Raw genomic sequence first — 25,936 nt, forward strand, 5'->3', positions numbered from 1 at the left:
TATTCAATGTAAGAGAGTCTAGGGGTTCTAACATAACAATCATATAAGTGATTTTTGTTCTTTGATCTTTGTTTTAAAAACAAAGACAGTTAAGACTAACCACATAGAATGTTTTCTTCTCATGGCCAAAGAGACAATATATGAGAAATGTGACAGTCAAAGACTTCAGTTACCTGTGAAATTATACAAGCAAATTCTGTCACACTTCTCCCAGAAAGTCTTTTTTTCTTTTAAACATAAAAACAACTTTTATGTGGCTTATTAAAATCTGCTATCAGTCATTATTTTATAGGTGACAAAACTATTTAGGTTATGACTATTTTTAAAAAAAATTTTCCCAAAACACAAATGGAAAGAATTTTATAAAGAGTTTTGAGATTTCCAAGTTGCTGCAAGAAAATCATGAACTGACAATAACTAGGAGCCTGAACATTTCAAAAAAGTAGGAAAAATACATATCTATTTAAAAAAACAACACTTAATTAAGTATCGTAGCCTTAATATCTGCCTAGACCAGATGAGGAGACATAGTCTTTTTTTTGGTTTAAGTTTTGGAAAAAGAATCAGGAGCCTGGGTTTGATTACCAGATCTGCCACTAAAATTTATCTATGACATGGAACCTCCCTTCTTTAAGTCTGTTTTCAAATCTGTACAATAAAAATGTCAGAAAAGATAAATCTCTTGTACCAACAAAATCTTTACTCTGTAAAGACTCTGCCAAAACATAGATGGAAGTTTCCACTCACCTAACAGTGCTGTATTGTCCAGCATGTTTTCCTTATACTCCTGTACCCTTTCCTGAAAATTAGGCAAGTCCAGAGCCTCAGTCACAAATTCGTCAAGGTTGCAAATGATACAGGCATCCCTGGAGGAAGAAAAAAAAAATCACAATTAATGGGGGGTGGGGGGACCTGCCTGGTAATAACAATTCTGATGTCTGGGAAGACTGGCTTGACAACAATTTCCAGAAAACTCTAACCTGGAGTTTGACCAAATTACCACAGCTAAGAAATAATCTCTTTATGTTATTCTTTGGGGCATCTCTCATCTAAGAGAAAAAGGTGGAACAACTCCCTTTAGAGCTCTGAACCCTCAAAGCTACTTCTAACATTCCCCAAATCTTCCAGGACTTTGGCCAAGTAAGCCTTTCATTTGATGTAGCAAAGTAAATGAAAATGCTCTTCTGCTTGAATGTTGTAAATGGGACTAAGGAATGTACTCTATCAGAGAATTCCAGAGTTGAAAGAGACCACAGGCCATCAACTCCAAACCCTATATGGACACAAATCACTTCTACATCAAGCCCCAAAAAAGGATCATTCAGTCATTTCTTCAAGACCTGTAGCAAAGAGGAAATCTCTACTTTTGGATAGTTCTAATTATTAGGAAATTTTTCGTTACGTCAAACAGAAATATGTCTCTCCTCAACTTTTAACCTTCACTCCTAGTTCTGCCCCTTTGGGGCCAATTAAAATCCCTTCTTCTACAAAACAGTTCTTCAAATATTCATCATTGGATTATAGAATTTAAAGTCAGAAAACACTGAAGAGATCCTCTAGTCCAAAACTGAGAAACTAAAGCCGAGAGAGTTAAAAGGATTTGCCCAAGGTGATAGAGATTTTAAGTAGCTGAGCTTAGCTTTCAATCTAGGTCCTCACTGCAAACCCAGTGTTCTTTGTACTCCCTGGAGACAACTATCATGTCCTTCACTAAGTCTTCTCTTATCTTGGCTAAATATTCCCCAGTCCCTTCAACAATAGAGTATTGTTTCAAGTGTGGCTGCCCATACTGTTCACCTTCCTCTGAACATTCTGCAGTATGTTAACATCATTTCTAAAATGAATCATCTAGAACTAAACACAATAAGGTAAAGTCTAAACAAGATCAGAGTATAATGGGACTAAGACCTCCTGAACACCTTGCTTCTCTTATTGTATTATAAATTTTCTATTAGCTATTTTGGTTACCACAGCACACTCTTAATTCAAAGTCTCCATATTTTTTTTATCCTGTAGGAAAACCTTCCCATATTTTATATTTGTGAGGTTGACAAACTGAACTAAAGTGTAGGAATTTACATGCTCAATTTCAGCTTATTAGTTTCAGTTGCAGAGGTAGTATGAAGAAGCAGACAGATATCTGGTCTTAAAGTCTGTAAGACTTGTATTAAAATCCTGCCTCTGATACATACTGCCTGTATGACCTGTGCAAGTCACAACCTCTGAGCACTAAGCTGAATGTCAGAGTTGAGTTGCGTTGAGCTGCTCAGTTATCTCTAAGATGATAAGCTGTAAAGACAGTGCCAACCTGAATTGGCAAAAAGATTTTCCTCCCTATACTAATCAATTCATACATCTAGTTAGTCCCTATTCCCAGCTTCAGTTGGTGTGGCACCAATATATGTCTTATCTGTAGCACAAGTTACCTTTACTAAATATGTAAGGGTCATGATGACAAGATTCTTCTACTGTTCAAGCTCTGTGGCACTTTCAGGCTTAGGATACTAAGAGGAACAAATCAGACTGCCTTAGTATCTGTCAACTTAAATTAATTTCAGTAATTTCAAAGACAGTGAACCACTACACAAAGCTATCACCACCAATGGAAAAATCTAACTACTTAGCCTTCTCTCAATTACCTGAGAAGCAATTTGACTGTATGTTAAGATAGTTTCAGGTAAAGTCATTTGTCTGTAGTCTTAAAACACCCCAAGAAGAGGAAAGTGTAAAAAGAGAAACTATTCTAATAAAGACAAAACTATTATGCAGAATTTCAAATAGCAGGAATTCAAAGATTCAGGAATGCACAATGGTCTCAACCTCTCCACTCAAAGTTCGGCAGTATGATGATTCCAGAATCACATACCTCTGCCAATGTAGTTTCGGTCTAAGCTGGTACTTTAGGAGGCATTCACCACGGATTACAGGCAGGGAGAAAGTAGCCAGATCCTCCTGGAAAAGATAAAGAAATAGAATAAGAAGAAGAAAATCCCCAGAAAACCAATTAACACAGAATAATAATACACATTCTACCTTGCAATTACAGTTGGTAAGCTGGGGAAATATGTCTGAGTCAATGAGGTTGAGCTGAGTTTGAATCTTAAGGCTACGGAGATTGTGTACAGAAGTACAATTCTCATTCAAGACCAGATGCTGAGTTTCGGGGCCAAACCTGGAGAAGAAAAATGAAGAAATAATTAAGGGTAACCTCACTGGGAGATGGAATCAAAGTGAAAAAAGAAGCCTAGAGTATGAAGGAAAGGTATAAGAAGAGAAAGAAGACAGAGCAAAGAGTAAAAGAGTATGTTCAGGAAGGGAAATAAGAGGAAGAAGATGAGATCAGAGGGAACAGGGTAGAATAAGAACCAAAAAAGGAAACGGGAGAAAAACAGGTAAAGAGTTAAAGAACAATGAAATAGGAGTCCAATGCACTAGGTTAGTTACTCTTTAGTTTAGTTACCTTTAGTTACTCTTGGTTCAATTTCACCACTAATTTTAATAATTTCTGACTCAAAGGGCTCATGGTATTCTGAATTCAAAAGAAGTCTAAAATATCAGAAGTCAGCAGCACGTTTCTTAATAGACACCATAAACCAAATATATATCAATATCCTATTGTGGTGCAAGGCACTGGCATAAGAGTTGGCACTGTAAGATGGGGGACAGGGTTCCCTCAAGGTATTTCTACAGGGAGACAGGCCATACATACCCAAATGCCAAATAAGTGGTAAAAAAAAGAATAACTTTTATCAGCGTTCAATAGTGAACCAAAGGCAAGATTTCATGGAAGAAAGCAGACTTGAAGGAAGGTTAGGAATTAGATGAATTATAGAATCTCAAAGTCAGAAGGGACTTCAGAGTCAGTCTAGTCCAGCCTACACCTGAACAGGACCTCTTTTCCAACATACCCAACCGGTTATCTAAACTTTTTCTCTGATAAATGAGAACCTATATCTTTATTCAGTTCTAATTTTTAGGAAGAGAAAGAAGAGAATGAAGACAAGGAGTGAGGGAACAGGAATAAGGTGCAAACTTTTCTTTACACCAAGCCTAAATCGGTAGGTAGGAAAAAAACTCAAATCCAGCCTCAGACTAGCTATATGATCCTGGACAAGTCACTTAATCCTGACTCAGTTTCTTCATCTGCAAAATGAGCTGAAGAAGGAAATGACTAATTATTCCAATACTTTTGCCAAGAAAACCCCAAACGACATCACAGTTGGACACAACAGAAATGACTTAACAACAAAAGCACTATATAAATGTTAACTATTATTTTTTTTTCTTGAATTGCACACTGGGTTTTAAATGTGATAAGTATAAAAGGCCAAGTGTAATATGATTAATGATTTTCTATGTAAGACAATCTGGAAATGCATTTGGCTAAATTGACATAATACGACTGGTAATAAGTTTTGTCCCATGTTTTAAATACATGATATATTGTAGTTATTGTTGCATTTTGAAATTCTTTTATACTGTGAAATTTGGGAAATCATTTTATCAGAAATGCTGCTAGAAAAACAACTTTTAAAAAATCTGTATGCTGTTAGATTATAATTGAATTTTTAAAAGAATGCGATAAAAATAGATTTTTGAAAACTCAAATATTTATTTATTTATTTTTGGCGAGGCAATTGGGGTGTTAAGTGACTTGGCCAGGGTCACACACCTAGCAAGTGTCAAGTGTCTGAGGCTGGATTTGAATTCAGGTCCTCCTGACTCCACAGCTGGTGCTCCATCCACTGCACTACCTAGCTGCCCTGAAAACTATAAGGTATATTTTGTTTTAAAACAGATAACAATAATAGCAAGTTTACTATAAAGGGTGAGTTTTCTTTTAGAAAATTTTTGGTTATCATTTATGAAAATGTATAGGGTGGTTTAAAGATATAACTTCAATACATCAATGAAGCAACTATCAGGTATTTGCTGTATGTCTGAAACCCCAGAAAAATGTTAGTTTTAATTTATAAGTAAAGGATAAATGGAATGTAACTGTTAGGGAAACATGAGAAGTTAATAGTATTTTAGGCCCTAAGTTTTAGTTAGTAAAATTTTGCTACCTGAAACTCTTGAGACTATAATATACTATTGCTTCAAGTTTTGATTACAGAGATGGTTATCTGAATTGTCATGAAGCCAATAGTAGAAAATGGCATGTGCTGCAGTCTGAGAACTGCTATAGGTGGATGTCTGTCCCTGGAAAAAGTTAAGGGGATGACATTGGCATGGCCTAAGGTAGAATCCTCTTGACTCAGTTTCCTCATTGTGCTATTTCCTTTCTGAACAGGAAATTTCCCAACCTGGTTAATCCTGATCCTCAGCTTCTGATACCCTCTGATTACATGGTTGTCAGATATGATTCATGCCTGGAATCAAACAGAGCTAAGGGAGTTTTTCCCTTGTTATGGTATATAGTATATCAGGCTGTGACTGTGAGGGGACAAGTCTGGATATTGTTATAATTACATCCCTCCTTTTCCTTTCATAGCAAGTTTCTATAATCAGGGTGGGTAAACAGTAGAAGTTTTGTAAGAACAATACAAAATCTATTAATTAGTAGCCTGATACTGGAACATCTTCGAGTTATTAAGATAAGACGCAAGTATGAATAATCTTACAATTTTAATCTGTATTTGTGGTCAAATTATAATATAGAGATGATCTCCTCCTACAGGGGAAATTAGACGAAGTATTAAGACAAAAATGTAATGTAAAGGTTTTCAAATTAAATGGAATAATAAATTTTGAGAAAACAATAAGATTAGACTGTTTTCTCTAAGAACTATATACAAGTGTGTGTGTGTGTGTGTGTGTGTGTGTGTGTGTGTGTGTATACATACACACATGTAGACAAGGACTGGCTTCCAAATGTATCTAGCACGGAAAATTCAGGCTTTGATTATATTTTAGTAATAAGTTCTCAAAATTGGATTAAGGGTTTTACATATAAAATTGCACTGATAACAGTAAAAGGTAGTAATGTTCCCATTTTTTTCCATCTGAAAATTATTTTAAGTTACAAAACATTTTTTTCACAGATTCAGTATAAAATAGCAGTTGATTTCTCCATAATTATTAGAACTATTTATACTTGAGGTCTTGGCGACGTGGGCCTGAAATCAACAAAAGGTCTTGGTCTGTTGGCTCAGAAATTATCCTTCTAAGCATCCTGCCCTTCCTGTGTCTGCCTTGCTCAGCTCTTAGGATATGACTATCTCCTTTAGAAATATCCTTCTTGAAGGTAGAAAATTGGGAAAGAATTTTTACAACCAGTCTCTCTGATAAGGGCCTCATTTCTAAAACATATAGAGAATTAAGTCAAATTTATAAGAATGCAGGTCATTCCCTAATTGATAAATGGTGAAAGGATATGAACAGGCAGTTCTCAGATGAAGAAATTAAAGCCATCTATAGTCATATGAAAAAATGCTTTAAATCACTATTGATTAGAGAAATGCAAATCAAAACAACTATGATTAATGTCAAAATATTTACAGAAGTCTCTCTAATAAAGGCTTCTTTTCTCAAATATTTATAAATAAGAGCCATTCCCCAACTGATAAATGGTCAAAGGATAGAAAGAGATAGTTTTCAGAAGAAGAAATGAAAGCTATCTATAGTCATATAAAAAAATGCTCTAAATTACTACAGATTAAAGAAATGCAAATTAAAAAATTAAAACACCACCTCACAATTGATCAGAAATGGTTTGACAATATCAACAAGATAGGAGCTCTCTAGTGAAGTACCCCAGGGACCCATGCTTGATCCTGTATTGATTGTGTTATGCTTAACAATGATTTAGCACGCTCATCAAATTTGCAGATGACACAATGCTGACGGTATAGTTCACACAATGGATAAAATTCAGGATACACAATGATCTTAGGCTAAAGAACTGGGATAAATCTAATAAGGTGAAGGAATAAAAGTAAAATCTTTCACATTAAAAAAAAATCACAAGTGTATGATAAGGGAAACAACATTTGTTCTGAAAAAGATCTAGAGGTTTTAGTTGACTAAAAGCTTAATACAAATTAGCAGTGTAACTGGCAGCCAAAAAGCTAATGTAATTTGAGGTGATCATCTCATTGTACTGTGCCTTCAGCAAACTTCACCTGGCTTATTGTGTTCAATTCCAAGGACTATGATTTAAGGAGAGGATAAGCTGAAGAGAATCTAGAAGAGAGCAACCAGAATAATGAACACCCTTGAGTCCCCTTCATATGAGTATTGGTTGAAAGAATTAAGTGTATTTAGTCTGAAGAAGAGAAGATTTGGTAAGACATGAGGGCTGTCTTCAAACATTTGAAGGTTTATTATGCAGAAGAAAGATTGGACTTTTTTTGTTCGTCCCCCAGAGGGCAGAAGTAAGAATCATAGAGCCAAGATGCAAAAAGGCAAATTTAGGGTTAATGTCAGAAAAAAAATTTCTTAACAATTCAAGTTGTTCAAAAGTAGAATAAAAAGAGCTAGAGGATTCTGATTCTTTGGAAGTCTTCAAGCAGAGGCAGGAGACTTGTTAGATATGTAATAGTAGGGATTTCCTATGTGTATCATCAACCTAAATGGCTGCTGAAGTCTCTCCCTACTCTAAATTCTGTAAGTTTTTGAAACTGGATACCTCTGAGGTCTCTTCAAATTCTGAGTTCATGAGAAGAGGGATTTAATTGTATTTATAACTTGAAATATTCATGATTCCCTTGATGTATACACTACTTATACTTAAATAGATTACCACTCAGCTATTACTTAGTAGCCATTCTTCAAAAGTTATTTTAGATTAAAAAAAAGAGTCTCTCTCAACATAGCTACCTACACTTAAAGGCTATACAGCTTAGGAAAACCTGCTAGACTGAACTCAGCCGATACAACTCCAAAATCCAGGTTTACCACCCTGCCACAAGGAGGATCATTTAGTGGAGTTTTCTCTATGCAGAGAATAGTTAAATAATTTTAAACAGATTTCTACAAAATGAAACATTTCAAATGTTACCCTGAAGTAAGGGGAAGATTTATATGAACTGATAAATAAAACCAAGTGCTGTTTAAATATAATTTTGCAGAGATGAGGAACGATGTTTGTAGAACACTGCATATGGTGTCAGAATCAACTGATGATTAATTTTGCTGAAGTGCTTTTTTTCCTCATTCTTTGTTACAAGGGATAGTTCAATGGGTAGAGGGAGGAGAAACATATGTATGAGGAAATGAAGATATTAAAAATTAAAAACAAAATATATAAAAGATACACATATATACATACACATATACCCCACACATATCTATGTATATACACATAAAGACAGCTTGCTTGTGCTTAAATTTGCATTATACAAATTCTTTATATAAAGAATTCTGAAAGAAATCCACATTCAAAAAAATCATCTATGTTAACTTTACTCTAAAATAAGTACCGTGCTCTCTTCACCCCTGCCCCTTGGCTCAGTGGCTCTATTGCCTCCCACCTTTCCCCAAACCAAAAAAACAAACAAACAAACCAAAAAACACACAAAAAAACCCCCAAAACCACCAAACCCAAAACCCTAAAAAAACAAACAAATCCTAAACCTCCAAGTTAAAGCAAAACAATGGAAGCCCAGAAAGACCACCTGCACAGCCAGATTGGGAGCTTGTCTTGAGACCTCCAGTGATGAAAAACGAGACTTTTCCCCACTCTACCTAACCTGAGCCTGTCTTTCCCCCAACTTCACTCAGATAACACATCTGTTCCCTACCCCCTCAGGAGGGATGATCTCTCCTATCTGTGTCCACGTCCAGTCCTCCATGGGCAAATTTCACATTATGTAAAAAACACTTTACGTGGGTGTGTGTGTGTGTGCGTGTTGCAGGGAAAGGCCCACAAACACATAGATAGATAGATATCAATATAGAAATATAGAAATATACATCTCTCTCTATACATTATTAACAGTATTAATTTCTCTAGGCCTGTTTCCAGATCTGAAAAATCAGCTGGTTAGATCAGGTAACTCATGTCTTCCAATTCTGATAGTCTGTGAGTCTCAGCACACAAAAGCTACTTTGCTGTGTCTTGTCACATACCTTTCCATCCACTGCTGGTATCTGTTATCCTTCAATATTGATTCTGGAGTCATGTGAACAACCACCGCCACATGAGCCTCAGCCTTTTCCCCTTGATACCTGAAATTAGTAATAATTTAATGAAAACAGCCTAACAAGTATATGTGGCACTCAACTGGGATCAGAGAAAATCAAATTTCGCTGTGAACTAGCTAACTTGAGTCAATTTTGCTACCTACTACTCAGCAGAGATTTTTGTTACCAACCATCTAAATATGCTCAACAGAAATGCCAAGTAAAACCCAGGGAGTTTCCCTAAAAGGAATACTGTCTCCTACATAAAATCCTCTTCTGCATCCATCACACTGTTTCCTAAGTTGTCCAATTTTATAGTTTTCAAGAAGTTTATCTCAAGTGAATCCCTGACCTTGAATGACGACTTGGTGGGTAAATCCATAACATGGGTCCAAAAAGGAACAAGTCAATGCTATAAGCATTCTTCTTCCTCACTACCCAAAATACAAGAAAGATAGAGGGTAGAACAGAAACTCTATTTCTGCCCTGCTTTTCAACATGAACAAGTCTAGTAATAATCTATTAAGTAATAATTAGATAATCTGTTTAAAACACCAGTTCAGACAATAGCAATCTTATCCTATTATAGAAGATCTATAAATCACCTAAGCACTATGCTTCTATCAGGCCAACACAAGCTAAATTAGTTCCTTGAGTTTCCAGATAGGCAACTATAAGATAGTAAACATAGGTAACAATCAATAACAAATCAAAAAAGGATCTGATGGTTGTTTTAAAATGTCTGCACTAGTAGAAAGAGCACCAGCCCTGAAGTCAGGAGGACCTGAGTTCAAATTCAGTCTCAGACCAAACATTTGATACTTACTAGCTGGGTGACCCTGGGCAAGTCACTTAACCCCAATTGCCTTAATAAAAAAAAAAGTCTGCATTACAGTCAACTGTAAAATTTCTAGTCTACTGCGGGAAAGAAGAATCTCTGATTTTCTATTACTATTTTAAATGCATACCATACATTAAAGATGATTACTACCTGTCTAATCCCGATAGAAGATTTTTTAATCTCGGTTTTTCAATGGGTATGTGAAAATGTTCCCTTGTAGATGCAGTAAAAAATGGTCGACTAAACTACAATTTTTAAAAAATTATTTTGGATAACAGATCCCCTGAAGTAAAGACAATCACTTCTATTTTGATTGATCCTTTAAAAAGGATTAATGTGTTTGTTTGGTTTTTTTTAGGCAATTGGGGTTAAATGTCTTGCCCAGGGTCACACAGCTAGTAAGTGTCAAGGGTTTGGTCTGAGACCAGATTTGAACTCAGGTCCTCCTGACTTCAAGGCCACTGCTCTATCCACTGCACCACCTAACTGCCCCAAAAAGGATTAATTTGTGATGCAGCAGCGCATAATTCAGAAGCTCAGGTTCAAGTACTGCCTCTGACAAGTTCTCTTGGAAAACCACAAGCTACAGAACAGTTGTTTGATCTTCATGGAAAATGTAATTTCCTTGCCAGGAAATTGATGATATCATAGGCAAGGTAAAAAAAAAAAATTGTATTTGGTACTGTGTTAACCCAATGTAGTTTCTCACTCAGCTAAGGCCAGAGATTTCCATACCTCCGGAAGGTGTCATTTTCACAGATCGGTTCTACAAATCCTTGGTCAGGACATTCCACCACAATAAAAACAGAGCCAGGATCTGGAGGGCTGCAAACCTCTTCTGGCAAAATCTACAAAATACAATGAAAATATAAACAGTGAAACAATAGCAACAAGGGGCATTTGGTTTGAAAATGTCTGAAGGATACATAAGGACTAATATATAACCCCTCAAAGCCAACAATCAAAAGTCTTCAACTCAGCTTCCATGACACTGTAAAAATATTCTTGTCCAACATCTTAGATGTAGAGTTTGCAGATACTTTAGGTTGAGTTATACAAGAAAATAAAATTAGCTTCATGAAAAATCACCTCTTTATTCTATAACTAATGATATATATATGTCTTCTCTGTTAAGTTTGTAAATCTTTTCTACCCATCTAGTAACTTAATCCTTAATAATTCTATATTTGAAAAGTTTGGAGCTTAGAGGTGCAGGGCCCAGGATGCTGCACTTCCTTGGAGTCAATACATACCTGACCTATTAGGTCAGGTTTATATACCTATATCTTTATATACCTAGCCCTATTTCTGCAGCAACCTCCCACTTACTTAGAGAACTCCACCATAGAGGATAGATCTAGAATTTTAATTACTTAGGCAAAATGCAATTTCATCAGAAGTACTTGTGGAGGAGATGACTGAATATTTATCTGATTACAACTGCTATTCAGCTACACTAAAATTTAGAGGAGAAAAATAATTCAACCAATATGTTAACAAAGTTAGTAAACTTAATATGACACCAGATAGTATTATACTAATCAAAATGGTCGAAAATTGGCGATCAGTAAGAAAAATGTGGATTATATATCCTTTTATGTCACAGGGCTGAGTGAAAAAAATGTGAACTATTCTGACATGATCATAAGGTCCTTGCCCAGAGCCAGGACTAAAATTCTATGCCTCACTTCTAAACTCTGCCAATTGCCCTGAGCTCATAAAATCCCAGTCTTACCTCTTTTCCTTCATAAGTGACACTTTTCCCAGCCTTGACAGCAGCAATTATAGGTGCAATGGCAGATGTACCACTAAAAGTAAAAAACAAAATTTTCATGTCACATCTAGTTAGTTCTACGAGCAAATGCCCAGCATATGCTCCCCACATCATCTTCTCTCCCCTCTACTTACACTGGGAGCCCCAGATCTTTTGCTTTGAGCACCAAAAAACTTCCTTGTTTCATGTGAAGCTGCAAGTAGAAGTTGAATATGAAAAGTGAGAAACCAGGGAAGAGTTGCTTTTAATCAATTATGTTAGAGAAAATCCCATTCTTGCCTGAAAACACACATTATTTTTAATTCAGAGAAATAAGTTTCAATTTTAAAGTCACTAAATATAGCCTAAGAGTAGCAAGACGAAGTATAGCAAACTTCAAAACCCATTCCTCATCCCTTCCCAACTCCCTCCTCTGTCCCCAGGAAATAATCTAAACAAATCTAGAAAACATATTAGACCATAAACTGATTAGGAATTCCAAGGAAGAAAAATGAAACAGTTATTTTTCCAGTCCATGTCAACACAGAGAGAGACAGAACAGACAAATATGTAGACAGCGTGGACAGAGTCTGGCCAGGAGTATACCACATGGAGCATTCCAGTGTAGGGAAAGGTTGTGGATCAATGCAAGAAGAGGTCTCAGATAAAGCATAAAAGAGCTTAACCTTATGATAAGATAACCTTATTACCCAGTTCTGGGTCACAGATGTACTGAACAAATGATACGTTTAGAAATTAAGCAGAAGCTCTGAAGCTCAGATCCCAGGAGAAGAGTGGAGACTCACTTTTTAGCTTATAATCCACTCTCAATCCTACAGAGGAGTAACCAGGGATGGAACTCCGAACTAAGGGTAAACTTTAGTTCTGCCATCCTGAATCAGAAGAGTTTTCCACCTGACTAACAGTTTCTAAGGCCAAAGCAATCTACTAAAACTCCAAATGGAGCAGGCCTACAGTCCTGTTGCTCAGAATCAAACCCAGGTCAGGATCCTACAGTGCTCAGACCAGAGGTGGGGGAAGGGGAGTGACCAAACTTTACTCTACATCAGACTACTCTGGGAACACTGAAGGTTTGCAGGTTCCCAGTCTGAGGTGTTCCTGAGATCCTGGAACAATATAACACTCAATATCCAAGAAAGCAGCAACAGGACCAGTCTAGACCTTCCCTCCATAAGTACTCAGAGCCTAGCTCTAACATGAAGTCCAAAGTCAGGAAGGCAGCAAGATAAATGAGCAAAAAAAAAAAGAAAAGAAAAGAAAAAGAAAAATCCCACCATAAAAAGCTGTTACAGTGACAGACTTTCAAGACACAAACTCAGAAGATAATACAATCAAAACATCTACAAGCAAAATCTCAAAGAAAAAGAAAGCATGATCAAAAATTCAACCAGAATTCCTGGAAGAGATGAAATGTTAACACAAAGTCAAAAACGTTTTTATAGAAGAAATCAGGATGCTAAAGAAAAAAATGGAAAAGAAAAGATAACCAGAGAAGAAAAAAATAAGAAAGGGAATTAAAAGCTTGCCACAAAAGTTTGGTACATCTGATTCGTTGCTCAAGCAAAAAGCTCCCTGAAAATCAGAATAGACCAAAAAGAAACTAATGAATTCATGAGACAAGAATTATTAAAATAAGGTCAAAGGACTGAGGAGAAAAAAAGAAAATGTGAGGTATCCCACAGCTAAACTGGAAAACAGATCAAGGAGAAATAACTTAAGAATCATTAGAATTACCTGAAAGACATGAAAAAAAGGGAGAATAGATATCATACTTCAAGAAAGCATAAAAGAAAATGCTCAGATCTCTTAGAGCCAAAGAAAAAACCTCAAAATGAAAACTCCCAGGAAAATTATAGCCCCCCCAAAAATACGATAGTACTAAGTACCTAAGAGCCACGGTTAGGATCAACACAATTAACAGAAAGCTTGGAACATGATATTCCAGAAGGCAAAAGATCTAAGCTTACAACCAAGAATAAATTAACGAGCAAAACTGAGTATAATCCTACCAGGGAAAAATGAACCTTTAAAGAAATATAGGACTTCAAAGCATTCTTGCTGAAGACCAGAGCTAGTAAAACATTTGAAATACAAAAGGAGTCAAGAAAAGCTTAACAAGATGAAACATGAATGAACAATCATAAGGAACTAAACAAGTATATACAGTTTACATTCTAATATGAGAAGCTGATATATGTGATATATACTACAGGGAGATATATAGCTATATAACTATATATTATATATACACATACATAATTATAGGGAGGTGATATATGTGATGTCCTATTAATCATCAGAAGTCACACTAATTGAAAAAAAGACCTGGGAGTTATTCTACTAAGATTTGTTGATCTTAAAAGAATTTAAATGAAGAGAAAATAGGAATATACTAAAGGGAGGGATGGAGAGGAAAGGGAAAATTATCTTACATAATTGGGGTACACAAGTAGAAGAGTATACAGACAAGGAGGAAAAGATGGGTGAAGCAGCTGACACTTGAACTTCACTCTCATCCGAACTGGTCACTCAACAGGGAAACAGGAGGAAGAGTAGAGAAGAGAGGATAAAAGGAAATGTAGATTAAGGGACGGATTTGTCCTAAGCAAAACAAACTCTAAATAAGGACATACAAAAATATTTATGTCTCTTTTTGAGGTAGCAAAGAATTGGAAACTGAGAGGGTGCCCATAAATTGGGGAATGTTATATAAATTAGATGTAATATTCTTGTGTTATAAGAAATGACAAAGGACATTTTGTCCTTTGACAGTTTGAAAGACACTTATATGAACTGATGCAGTGAAGTGAACAGAATCAGGAGAATAATTTATGATAATAACATTTAAAAACAAACAACTTTAATCAGTCTAATGATCAACCATGATTCCTGAAAACTCATGACAAATATGCTACTCACCTCCTGATTGAAGTAAAGGACTCAGAATGCAACATTGCTGGGGGGGGGGCGGGCAGCGCGGTGCAGTGCGGCGCAGCACAGGGCATGACCAATGTGGAAATTTGCAAATTAGTTTTGTTTGACCATACACAGTTGAAATAGGGGTTGTTTTTCTTTCTCAAATGGGGTGAAGTACAAGCTGGAACTCAGCTGAATTCTAAATAATTTTAAAATAAGGCCTTAAATCAAATTTTAGAGTGGCAAAGCCAACAAAAGGTCAGAGGAAGACATTTTTCCAGCCTAAGACAAATTAAAAGGTATGCAGGAGAGGTAACAGTGGAGTGGGTCCAGCTCCAGAGTGCACCAGGAGAATGAATGCAACTGATGCAGCAGCTTTGGAAGCTCTTGGCCCAGAGATTAGAAAACTGGTCATAGATTACAAGGGGACTCTTTGTTGGCAATGGATGCAGCTGGCATTGATTACAACTCTACTGCCCATAAGCAGTTCTGAGTTACAGTTCTAGGAAGGAAAGGATCACTTGTGATCAGTCACAAGGGAGCAGGGACCCTGGTCACAGTTCCAGGGTCAAGAGGAGCACTAGTAGTTACAGCTGAAGGGGAACAGGGGCCCTTCCTGGCAAAGACCAGAGCGAAGACCAGGAGAGCAGTGACCAAAGTTCTCCCAGGATACCATCAACTTGGAAGAACTAAAAACTTGCAGACCCCAGAAATAGCTCTGAAAACAATAGCACAAAAAAAGAAAAAAAAATGAAGGGTGAGAAGGAGAGATGCACTCGGGAAAGGTGGGAAAGAAGAGGCAGAATGGGGAAAATTTTCTCACATAAAAGAGGTGTTCAAGGGACAGCTTTTATATAAGGGAGAGGAAACTGGGAGAGGAGGTGGCAGAAAATGTCAGGACCTCACTCTCATCAGATTTGGTTCAAAGAAAGAAGAACACACACACACATACACACACCAGTTGGGCATAGAAATCTATCTCACACAACAGGGAATTAGGAAGGGAAAGGAATGAGAGATACTGGGGTGGGGTGGGGATGGGAAGAGAATGATAAAAGGGAGGGTGGATTAAGAGAGTCAGAAGCAAAACAGACTTTTCAGGAGAGACAGGATAAAAAAAGGACAAACAGAAGAAAACAGAATGGAGGGAAATAAATAGTAATCATAACTGTGAATGGGATGAGCTTATCCATAAAACAGAAGCAGAAAATGGATTAGAAACCAAAATCCAACAATATGTTGTTTACAAGAGATACACACTCAGTTAAAATAAAGAGATACAGGAGAATCTATTATGCTTCAGCAAAAGTAAAAAAGCAGGGGTAGCAATCATGATCTCAGACAAAAACAAAGCAAAAATAGCCCCAATTAAGAGTGATAATCAAGCAAAGTACAGCTTGTTAAGAAGTACTATCAACAATCTCAGACGTGCAGATGGTACCACTCTGAGGGCAGAAAGTGAAAAGGAATTAAGAAACCTTTTGATGAAGTTTACATAAAAGAGGAGAGTGCAAAAGCCTGCTTGAAGTTTAACATCAAAAAAACAAAGATCTTGGCAACAGGCTCCATCACTTCCTGGTAAACAGAGAGAGAAGAAATGGAAACTGTTAGATTTTATATTCTTGGACTCAAAGATCACTGAAGATGGTGACTGCAGTCATGAATTTAAAAAATACTTGCCCCTTGGAACAAAAGCTATGCCAAATTTGGATAGCATACTAAAAAGCAGCGATAGCACTTTGCTGACAAAGGTCCTTATATTCAAAGCAATGGCTTTTCCAGTCAAAAAGGCTGTGAGAGTTAGACTATAAGGATAGCTGAGCAACACAAAATTGATACTTTCAAATTGTGGTGCTAGAGAAGACTTTTGAGAGTCCCTTGGACAGCAGGAGATCAAATCTGTACATACTTAAAGAAATTAATTCAGGCTATCCACTGGAAGGTCAAATACTAAAGCTGAAGTTTAAATACTTTGGTCACATAACGAGAAGACAGAATTCAGTGGAAAAGACTCTGAAGCTGGGAAAGATTGAAGGCAAAAGGAAAAGGGGATGGCAGAGAATGAAATGGATAGATAGCATGATGGAAACCAGAAACATGAACTTGGACAAACTTCCTGAGATAGTGGAGCATAGAAAGTCCTGGCAAGTATGGTCCAGGGGTCATGAAAAGTTGGACACAACTGAACAACAGCCACAATCACCACAGACAATGAAGCAATATCAAAAAATTTTACAGTAAGTTTTTTCTGATTAAGGCCTCATTTCTCAAAAGACAATTTAGTCAAATTTATAAAAATAAGAGCCACTCCCCAATTGATAAATGGTCAAAGGATATGAAAAGGCAGTTTTAGAAGGAATCAAAGCTATCTATCCACAGTGATACGAAAAAATGTTCTAAATCACGACTGATTAGAGAAAGACAAAACAATTCTGAGGTACCACCTCACACCTATCAGAAATGCTGGAGGGGATGAGGGAAAATAGGTACACTAATGAACTGCTGTTGGAGTTGTGAACTGCTCCAACCATCCTGGGGAACAATATGGAACTATTTGCAAAGGGCTATAAAACTGTGAATACCCTCTGACCCGGCAATAACCACTTAACTAGGTCTGTATCCCAAAGAGATCAAAAATATAGGGAAAAGGCCCTATATGTTTGTAAACATTTATAGCAGCTCTTTTAGTGGTGACAAACTCATCAATTGGGGAATGGCTGAACAAGTTGTGGTATATGATTGTGATGAAGTACTATTGTGTTCTAAGAATTGACAAAGGAGGATGGTTTCAGAAAAATCATAAGACCTATATGAACTGATACAAAAAGAAGTGAGAAGAACCCGGAGATCATTGTGCACAGTACTGCTGTAATGATCAACTCGGAGTGCAAATTGAAGTATATTTTTCTCACTTTCTTTTTCGCTTTTTTTTTGGGATATGGCAAATACGGAATTACATTTTACATGATTTCACATGTATAACTACATAATATTATTTATCCTTCTGAGTGGGTGGGGAGGGGATGGGAGGGAGGCAGAGGAGGAACTCAAAACTTTAAATAAATTATAATTTTTTTGAAAAGTCAGGGAAGTAATAATGCTTATTATTTAAAAATGTTTTATAAGTGGTTCTCAGATTCTCAGGCTAATCCCCAGAACCTAACCACCACTTATAACACTGTTTATACAGTAAAACTGCGTTCTGTGGGGATTAAAATCACCAAGACTTACAGAATTAAACAGGTTTTAATATAGTACTGACAGATCTAATGAAGCAAAACAGACCTTTATATTCTTAACATTCAATAGGGCATTTGTGTTCCTTTTAAATTAAAACTACTTGAAAGTCTCTCTCATCAAATTACTGAGGGAAAAATGTGCTAGGTACTAGTGAATCTCAAACATATCAGCATCATAACTACCACCCAGGAGGAACTTGGGTAGGAATTTCACTTAATAGTTACCAGAGCTCAAAAAATCTCTCTGAATAAAATATAATTTACCTTACAGATGAAAGCTACAACCAAAGATGGGTCTCTGCCTTTTATTTTCCAATTGTCATCTAAAGAAAAAAAATTAAATATTAAACAGGGAACATAGCATGCCATTTGCTCAAGTGAAGGCAAGTACCCTAGATAAGTAAAATTCACTACATGAACCATGAAATTTAATATTAATCTGAAGACAGAAGAATCAAGTTATTTTGATGCCTATTACGATCCCTTTTTGTCCCACTTATTACCTGTATATTACTGTGGACAGAGTAGGCAATCAATGAATGCATTTTTTAAAAAGCAAATGAATGAAAGACATGAAGCATCAGCATGAGTTAAAGATTTTAGGCTAGGGTGACTGGAGCCAACAGTGATACCTTTGATAGAAATAGGAAAATTGGGAGCGCAAGTTGGTTTTAGAGGGAAGATATATTTACTTTTGATTGAAATTGCCTAAAGAGTTCAAAGGGAGAAAATGGCTAGCAGACATTTCGAAATTTGGAGACAGACTCTTATGAGAGTAATAATCTGGGAGTTAAGAGGATAGATGTAGGCAGTAGTTAGAAGATCTGAAAATGAATGAATCTTCCAAGGAAAATCTCTAATATTTTAGAGGAATTTTAAGTAAGAATATTTTGCTGCTTCCATTTTGATCATTTCCTTTTTATTCTCCTTAAACCAGTGCAAACATGTTGCAAAGTGACAAGGCTTGTTTGAAGGTCTCTGAGGGAACAAGAAGACAACAGCTCTGGGTTTGGGTGTTCTGGGAGAAGTACCCTTGAGGCAGAGGTGAAAGGAAAATGAAGTGACAGGGTATTTTTCAAAATCGAAGTGCCACAGGGTAAGATTATTCAAACAAAGAAGCAGGATGAACTTTAATCTTACTGGAGAAAGGCAAATCTAAAAAACACAGTGATAAAAAAGTTTTGGGACTGGTCAAGTAAGGATCTAGAAATGATCTAGCTCTACCTTTTTCAACACTTGTGTCTGGGGTATAATCTAACTCTTCCATAACGAGTAGGATCTATCTCTTTGTACTGACAAATTCCTCCTGTCTGCATGCCTTTGATTAAAGTAAACAAGCCAAAGCTAAGCAAGAAACAGAAAGCAGAATAAGAGAAAAGGATGGCTTTTGGAGAAGCGGTTGAGATTGGATCCTTTAAAGTAAAACAAACCACAAGTAACTTCTTGTTGTTGTTGAGTTACGTCCAACTCTGTGACCCCATTTGGGTTTTGTTTTTTTTTTGGCAAAGACACTGGAATGGTTTGTCATTTCCTTTGCTAGCTCATTTTACAGATGAGGAAACTAAGGCAAACAGGGTTAAGTGACCTGCCTGGGGTTACACAGCTAGTTAAGTATCTGAGGCCAGATTTGAACTTAAGTAGATGAGTCTTCTGTGACTCCTGGTCTGGCATTCTATCCACTATACCACCTAGTGTTGATTTATTTTTTAAATAAAAAAATAATAAAACAGATGTGATGGAAGGAAAAAATCATACCACAAAATGGAAAAGGGTAGCAGAATGGATAAGAAAATCTAATAATTTGTTGAATATAAAAAGTACACTTAAAAAACAAGGAATGTAATAAATTTTAGTATGCTCAATACAAAAAAGCAGGCACCTCAATCAATTTCTGATATAGCAACAATAAAAAAACACTTAATGACAGAGAAGGAAACTACAATTTGCTTAAGGCACCATATCCAACCAAACTGATATTAAATACATACAGAATGTCAAAGTATCTGAATACTTTAAGGGAATAGATAACGAATGAAAAAATAAGACTTAGTAAATAGTGAGAAATGAATTGTAAGCAACATCAGCATTACTCTTTCAGACATGAACAAAACCAACAAATTAAAAAGAGGGAAAAAAGGGGGGGGCCTCATAGGGAACATCTTCAATTTACTAAGAAAGAAAGAATCAAGGTGCTTAGCTGAGTGAGAAGGAAGAGGGGAAATGTGAAGCTTGAATAGAGAAGAAAGTGTTTGGAATAATTTCTGTGGAGAGTGAGGCAGGAAATCAATTAGGAGGTATAAAATGATTGCTTTATTTAGCACATTAGTGGGAGTAATCCAGGCCTAGGAAAGTACTGAGGGACTAGAGACATTAGAGGTACTGATGAGGGTGCAGAAGAGGTCTACAAATAGAATGACAGGAGGTTTTGGTCAGAGACAGGAAAGTCAAAGTTTCTGATCATGGACGTGGCTGCCCCTGTGTGGCTGAGGTATAATAAAGGTGTAAGTCTTGGGTTTTAAGGAATTAAGGGTTAGAAGTAGCATCAATATGGATGTTAAAATATGCTAATATAAGAGGAATTGGGAAAAAAAGCAAGACAGTGAGTCAAGTGCTAACTTCCTTTCTTTCTTTTCCTTTTTTTTTTTTGGTTAGGCAATTGGGATTAAGTGATTGCCCGGAGTCACACAGCTAGTGAGTATTATGTGTCTGAGGCCAAATTTGAACTCAGGTCCTCCTGACTCCAGGGCCAGCACTCTATCCGCTGTGCCACCGAGCTGCCTCCAAGTGCTAACTTTCTTGAAAAAGAATAGAAAATGACCTGGGTTCTAAATCATTCAACAGTCACCATGATTTGAAGAAGGTGAAAAACTGGAGGGTGGGGGGGGGAGGGAGTACAAAACTAGAAACTTGAAAATCAAAGAGATACAATTTTAATAAGATCAATAAAAATCTATAGCCCACTAGCTAATTTCATCAAAATATAGGAAAATCAAATTACCCAGATAAAAGATAAGCAGGAAACGAAAATTAATGGGAAGGAAATAAAATAATCAGACTCTACTATACCCAATAATATGCCAACAAACTTGATAACTTAAATGAAATAGATGGTCATGAAAATATAAAACTTCCAAATTAAGAAGCAGGGAATTAAAAAAACTCTAGAAGAACCCAACCCAGCAAGAAAAACTATGCAAGCCAACAAGGAACTTCCAAAGGAAAAAACTCCTGGTCCTTCTGGTCCAGGTGAATTAAGTGAATTCAATAAAATACTTAAGAAATAAATATGCCCTATACCATTGCTGAATAACCTGTAAGTATCTCATGTTGTTCCATTATCATACAAACTACCAAGTGACTGATCTGAGTCAGGCTCAGCCCAAAACATAATCCTTTTAAAATTTTCTCCTTTTTGTGTATGTTTTATAATGCACACAATATATTAGAATAGTAGTATAGAATTGACAAATACATACCCACTAGGTCTTATATATACCTCATTAGGAGCATATGTTCAAAATTTGTTTTATTGATGAGATGCACAATTAAAAAGTTTGAAGACCACTGCTTTAACTATTCCAGCCCTCACCGATCTCGCTCAATTTTGAATTCTTAAAGCACATGTGCTTTAAGAGAGTATGTTTCATCAAAACAGGAAACACCTAAGAGTAGAATAGAATTTTATAACCTCAATTTTTCAGTCTTCTCCTTGAAAAAAAAAAGTCTCTAGAGAAATTAAGAATGTCCCTAAATTGTGTACACACACACACACACACACATACACACACACACAAAGATATTTGGACAAACAATCAATATCTTGTAAGCATGGGCAACTGAATTATGACTTAGTAGACAAGTCTTAGTGAATTGCTTGGGCACACAGAAGTTAAATAACTTGTCCATAATCACATGTTTATCTTTCATTTTTGAAGAGGGCCAATGATATCACAGGGTGATGTCTTGACTTGTGCGTGGACTGGATTTAAGTGAGGCAGAGTTGCACAAAATCGTCAGCCTCATTCTCTCCTCCAGAATCATCAAAGTCCAGTGGCAAGACAAAAGTCAAGATGACTGGTTACGGCCCAGAATGCAATAGATGACCTTGGCATCTTCAATGTCTGCCTAAGCTCTAAATGCTCCATAGCACCTACTTCATCCACCTTCATGGAAAATTATTTCAAAGGACACCTTATACTTCTGCTTCAGGATCTGCTTTTCAGCTTTGAAAATCTGGGACACTGATAATTTTCAGTTCAGATTAGCTAGACATTCTTTTTTGAATTGATTCATACTAATCATATTCTATAAACGATGAGGATTATCAATTGTTCTCATCTGCCCATTCAGTCAGAGGAATTCTTCATTTACTTGGGGTAGACATCCTCCTAACTCAAATAGGGTGGAGGCCTGTCAGTTACCCTCAACCTTGTTTAGCCCATCACTGTGGTGTGGCTGTTGTGCAGCTACAATTTCTTGGAGCCACAGGTGAAAGCTGAATGCCAGGTGGACAACAAAGGTAGATAAGCTGCCCTGGAAAGGGCTCAGCAAGCTCACACCAAAGGTGCTAGTACTCCCTGAACACTCCATACACACCACAATCACATAGCTAGTAAGTATAAGAGGTAGTATTTGAACCTAGGTTTTCTTGACTCCAAACATGGGACTGTCATGCTGCCTCTCAGAAAAACATATTAGTGCTAGAAAGGCCCTCAGACGTCAAATAGTCCAACCCTCATTTTATAGACAAGCAAATTCAGGAGTAGATATTATGATTTGCACAAATTAATAATTAAAAAGTGGTAGGAAGAGGATTCCAAACTAGGTTTAGTGCTCAACTTAATTCCATACTATCTACTATTACTCAAGACTGTTTTATGTGTGTTTTTATTTTTTCCTAACTGTAAAATCTTTAAGGAAAAAGACAATGTCAACTTTTGCCTATTCCTAGGACCTGTTAAACAGTATTACAGCAAAGGTTTTCTTTTTCCTTTCAATATTTAGAAGCGACATATATACTATGCACATACAGTCTCTAGAGGATATTATACTGCTGACAGTCTCTTTTTCTATTGGTTTAAAAGGCAACTTCAAAGATCCTTGCTACAATAATCACTGAAATATTTTTCTCCAATCAGGTAAAGAACTCCTTATTAACCCAAAAACATTTCAGCAACACTAACAAAAACTTTCATTAACGCAACCTAACATTTGAAACACTTAAAGACCTTTTTTTTTTTAATAAATCTCCATAAAATCGTTTGAAATTTGTCAATGTGGTAAGAATAGCCAGAACAGCCGCACAGCCAATATAGCTGCATAAACATTCAGATCTCATGAAAATTGTGAGCATTTCTACTTAAATGGGAAAGTTTGTGGATGATAAAATGCAGGAAGTGACAGCTAAGAAATTGGATGGCCAGATTAGAATCTAAAAAGCTCTAGAGGTAAAATATCTTAAGATGAAATCTAGAAATTTATATGTATTATATCTACAGGCTGGTTAAAACACTTCAATTACATTAGGACAAGATACAGTAAGTGGCTCAGTAAGAATCAGTCTGAAAAGATATGGCAGTTATAGTGAACTTAACTTTAGTGGACTTTAGTGAGTCAACAGTGTGATATGGCAACCAAAAAAGCTAATGATACTAGGCTGTTTTAAGTGATACAACACCCAGAATGAGGGAAATTATACCCTGCTATGCTTTGCCCTAACAAGGCTATATTTATTATTCAATACTGGACATCATGTTTTAGGAAGAACATTGAGAAACTGGAACCTGTTCAGGAGAGTGGCCAAGACTATAAGACTAGAGGTATCATACCATACCATAATTAGAATAAATGTTTAATCTGGAGAAAAGATTTAAATGAAAATTCGATGTCAAGCATCTGCAAGATAGTCATACAGAAAAACAGCTTAGATTTATTTTGGTGGCACAGAGGAAAAATTATAAGTAACAAGTCAAAATTTTAATAAATTACACTTTTGGTTTGAATTTTTAAAAAGAATGCACCTCAAAATTAGAGCCACTCAAGAACAAAACAAGCTGGTTCTAGGGCCTGGGATGACCCAAGACTCTTGGAGGTCTTGGCTTCTGTTCAAAAATACATTACAACAAATGACTTCCAAGATTTTTTCCAGCTCAGATTTTATAGGGATACATTATTTTTGTATCCCCCTACAATGCCTAACACAACATTTAATACATAAATATTTGACATAGGCAAAAAACAAATCCTGAATTGATAATCCTCATGGTTAATAGACTACAATTAGTATGAATCAATTCAGAAAAGCATGACCTAGCTAATTTGAACTGAAAATTATCAAAGTCCCAGGATATCATTTTCAAGGATGAAAAGCAGATGCTGAAGCAGAAGTATAAGATGTCCTTTAAAATAACTTGATACCTGAACTACAATGATAATGTAAGCCAAGCAGAACATAATCTGTTAATTTTTCCCCTGTATCAATCAGAGAATAATCTAGTTTATTCACAACTTTGCAGAAATTGATTTAAAACATTAAGATTACAGATGCAAAGGAAAAAATGCAAACCCTCCTACCTATGTCCTTTGGAGAATTATTTCCATTACCACCTGGAAGTTCCTGTTCACTTTTAAAAGATTCAAAGTTGGTAGGATGGTTTGGACTAAACCTTGTGGGAGACTTTCTGGAATGCTGAGTTAACTGGTAATCACCTGCGACCCCTTTACCTGGATAGTAGAGCAAGCAACCAAATTAGACATCAAATGGCAGAAACCGTACATTCAAAGCAGAGATGTTTCTCAGTTGGTATAAACTTCATAAAATGAGATTAGTTCAACCGCAATATGGTTTCCTCAGGTGAACTGCTCTATCATTCCAGAAAATACCCAGAGCAGAAAGTTTATCTACCTCAAAGACACCTTCCACACATTCATGGTATCTAGAGATGGAAGGGACCTCAGTACAATCCCCCACATTTTATACATAGAAAACTGAGACACAACGGGGAAGTGATTCAGTTAAGATCACAGGAACAGAGCCAGATGTTCTGACTTCCAAGTGTGAATAATACATATGAATATACTCTCTTAACTGTACCATGTTGCCTCTCATAGGCCTAGGTGAAAAATTTTATGTGGTGTCGTGACTGACAAACTTTTAGGCAGTTTTTCTCTCTGGATGCTACCATTCAACCCAAATATATAATAACAGAATGCTGGTTTCTTACTTTAATACTTCAAAGATCTGTAATATCAGTGGTGGGAGTACTCCTTTCCATCAACAGATCATAACTTTCTATGACAAATATTTCACTGAGGTGCTATGGTCAATCTGGTAATGAACATCCTTGACTCAGCTACACTGGTAAACTGAAAGGCATGCAGTCCATAACCAGTCTGACAGGAGCTGCCAGCACCTGTTCTCTATTAGCATCTTTTTATAAAAGCCTAGGGCACTACACCATAATGGGGCATCAGTGAAGGAGGACTTCAGTGAAAGACCTTTAACTATCTAACAGAGACATTGTGAAGAAAATGTTGTAAACATTAAAATACTATATAAAGATAGCTTACTAGCTACTAGTAAACTAAACTATTATTAGTTGTAATATGGCTTTAAATTAAGTACAACTAGGTAAAAACAATACTGTTTATCCTGCTGAGATAGCAGAAATAATTGTTCAAACTTTATTCAGTTTTCTCTTAACACCAGAAGCATAAGACCTGTCAATCGATGTATTTTTTTCCTATGAAATTTCATCCAACTATCTCTATTTTCTTTGCCATACAAATAATAAAAAATATACTGCATCAATTGACATAGCTTGATCCTTTGAGGTATTCAAGCCACTCTGAATGTTAAGGTCAGAAATAACCCACTATTATTGTCAGATAAAGTAGCTGCTAGCCCCACACAACCTGTTTTCTTATGATACTTTTTCTACCCCTTTTGTTCCAAGTTTTTACTGTAAGGACAGTTTCCTTACAGTCCCCAAAACACCAATGCTTTGGCTTATGCTATTCTTTCCACTTAAAATGTCTTCT

The 25,936-nt window shown here is 36.3% G+C and overlaps 1 protein-coding gene across 1 annotated transcript in view; it reads right to left on the reverse strand.

The window, feature by feature from the left end:
• Nucleotides 1–25,936, reverse strand: part of ELAC2 (elaC ribonuclease Z 2) — a 53,879-nt gene that overhangs the window by 13,276 nt on the left and 14,667 nt on the right. Inside the window, exons 7-15 of the mRNA XM_027850237.1 lie at nt 24,470–24,619; nt 18,161–18,219; nt 11,876–11,934; nt 11,703–11,775; nt 10,703–10,815; nt 9,073–9,171; nt 3,034–3,172; nt 2,867–2,952; nt 748–866 (exon numbers count right to left, since the gene is read on the reverse strand). Of these exons, the coding sequence (XP_027706038.1) occupies nt 748–866; nt 2,867–2,952; nt 3,034–3,172; nt 9,073–9,171; nt 10,703–10,815; nt 11,703–11,775; nt 11,876–11,934; nt 18,161–18,219; nt 24,470–24,619 (897 nt within the window). The remainder of the gene's footprint in view (nt 1–747; nt 867–2,866; nt 2,953–3,033; nt 3,173–9,072; nt 9,172–10,702; nt 10,816–11,702; nt 11,776–11,875; nt 11,935–18,160; nt 18,220–24,469; nt 24,620–25,936) is intronic.

Source organism: Vombatus ursinus, unplaced genomic scaffold (genome assembly GCF_900497805.2).
Source record: "Vombatus ursinus unplaced genomic scaffold, bare-nosed wombat genome assembly UNPS02008996.1, whole genome shotgun sequence".
In the NCBI taxonomy this organism is placed as follows: Eukaryota; Metazoa; Chordata; class Mammalia; order Diprotodontia; family Vombatidae; genus Vombatus; species Vombatus ursinus.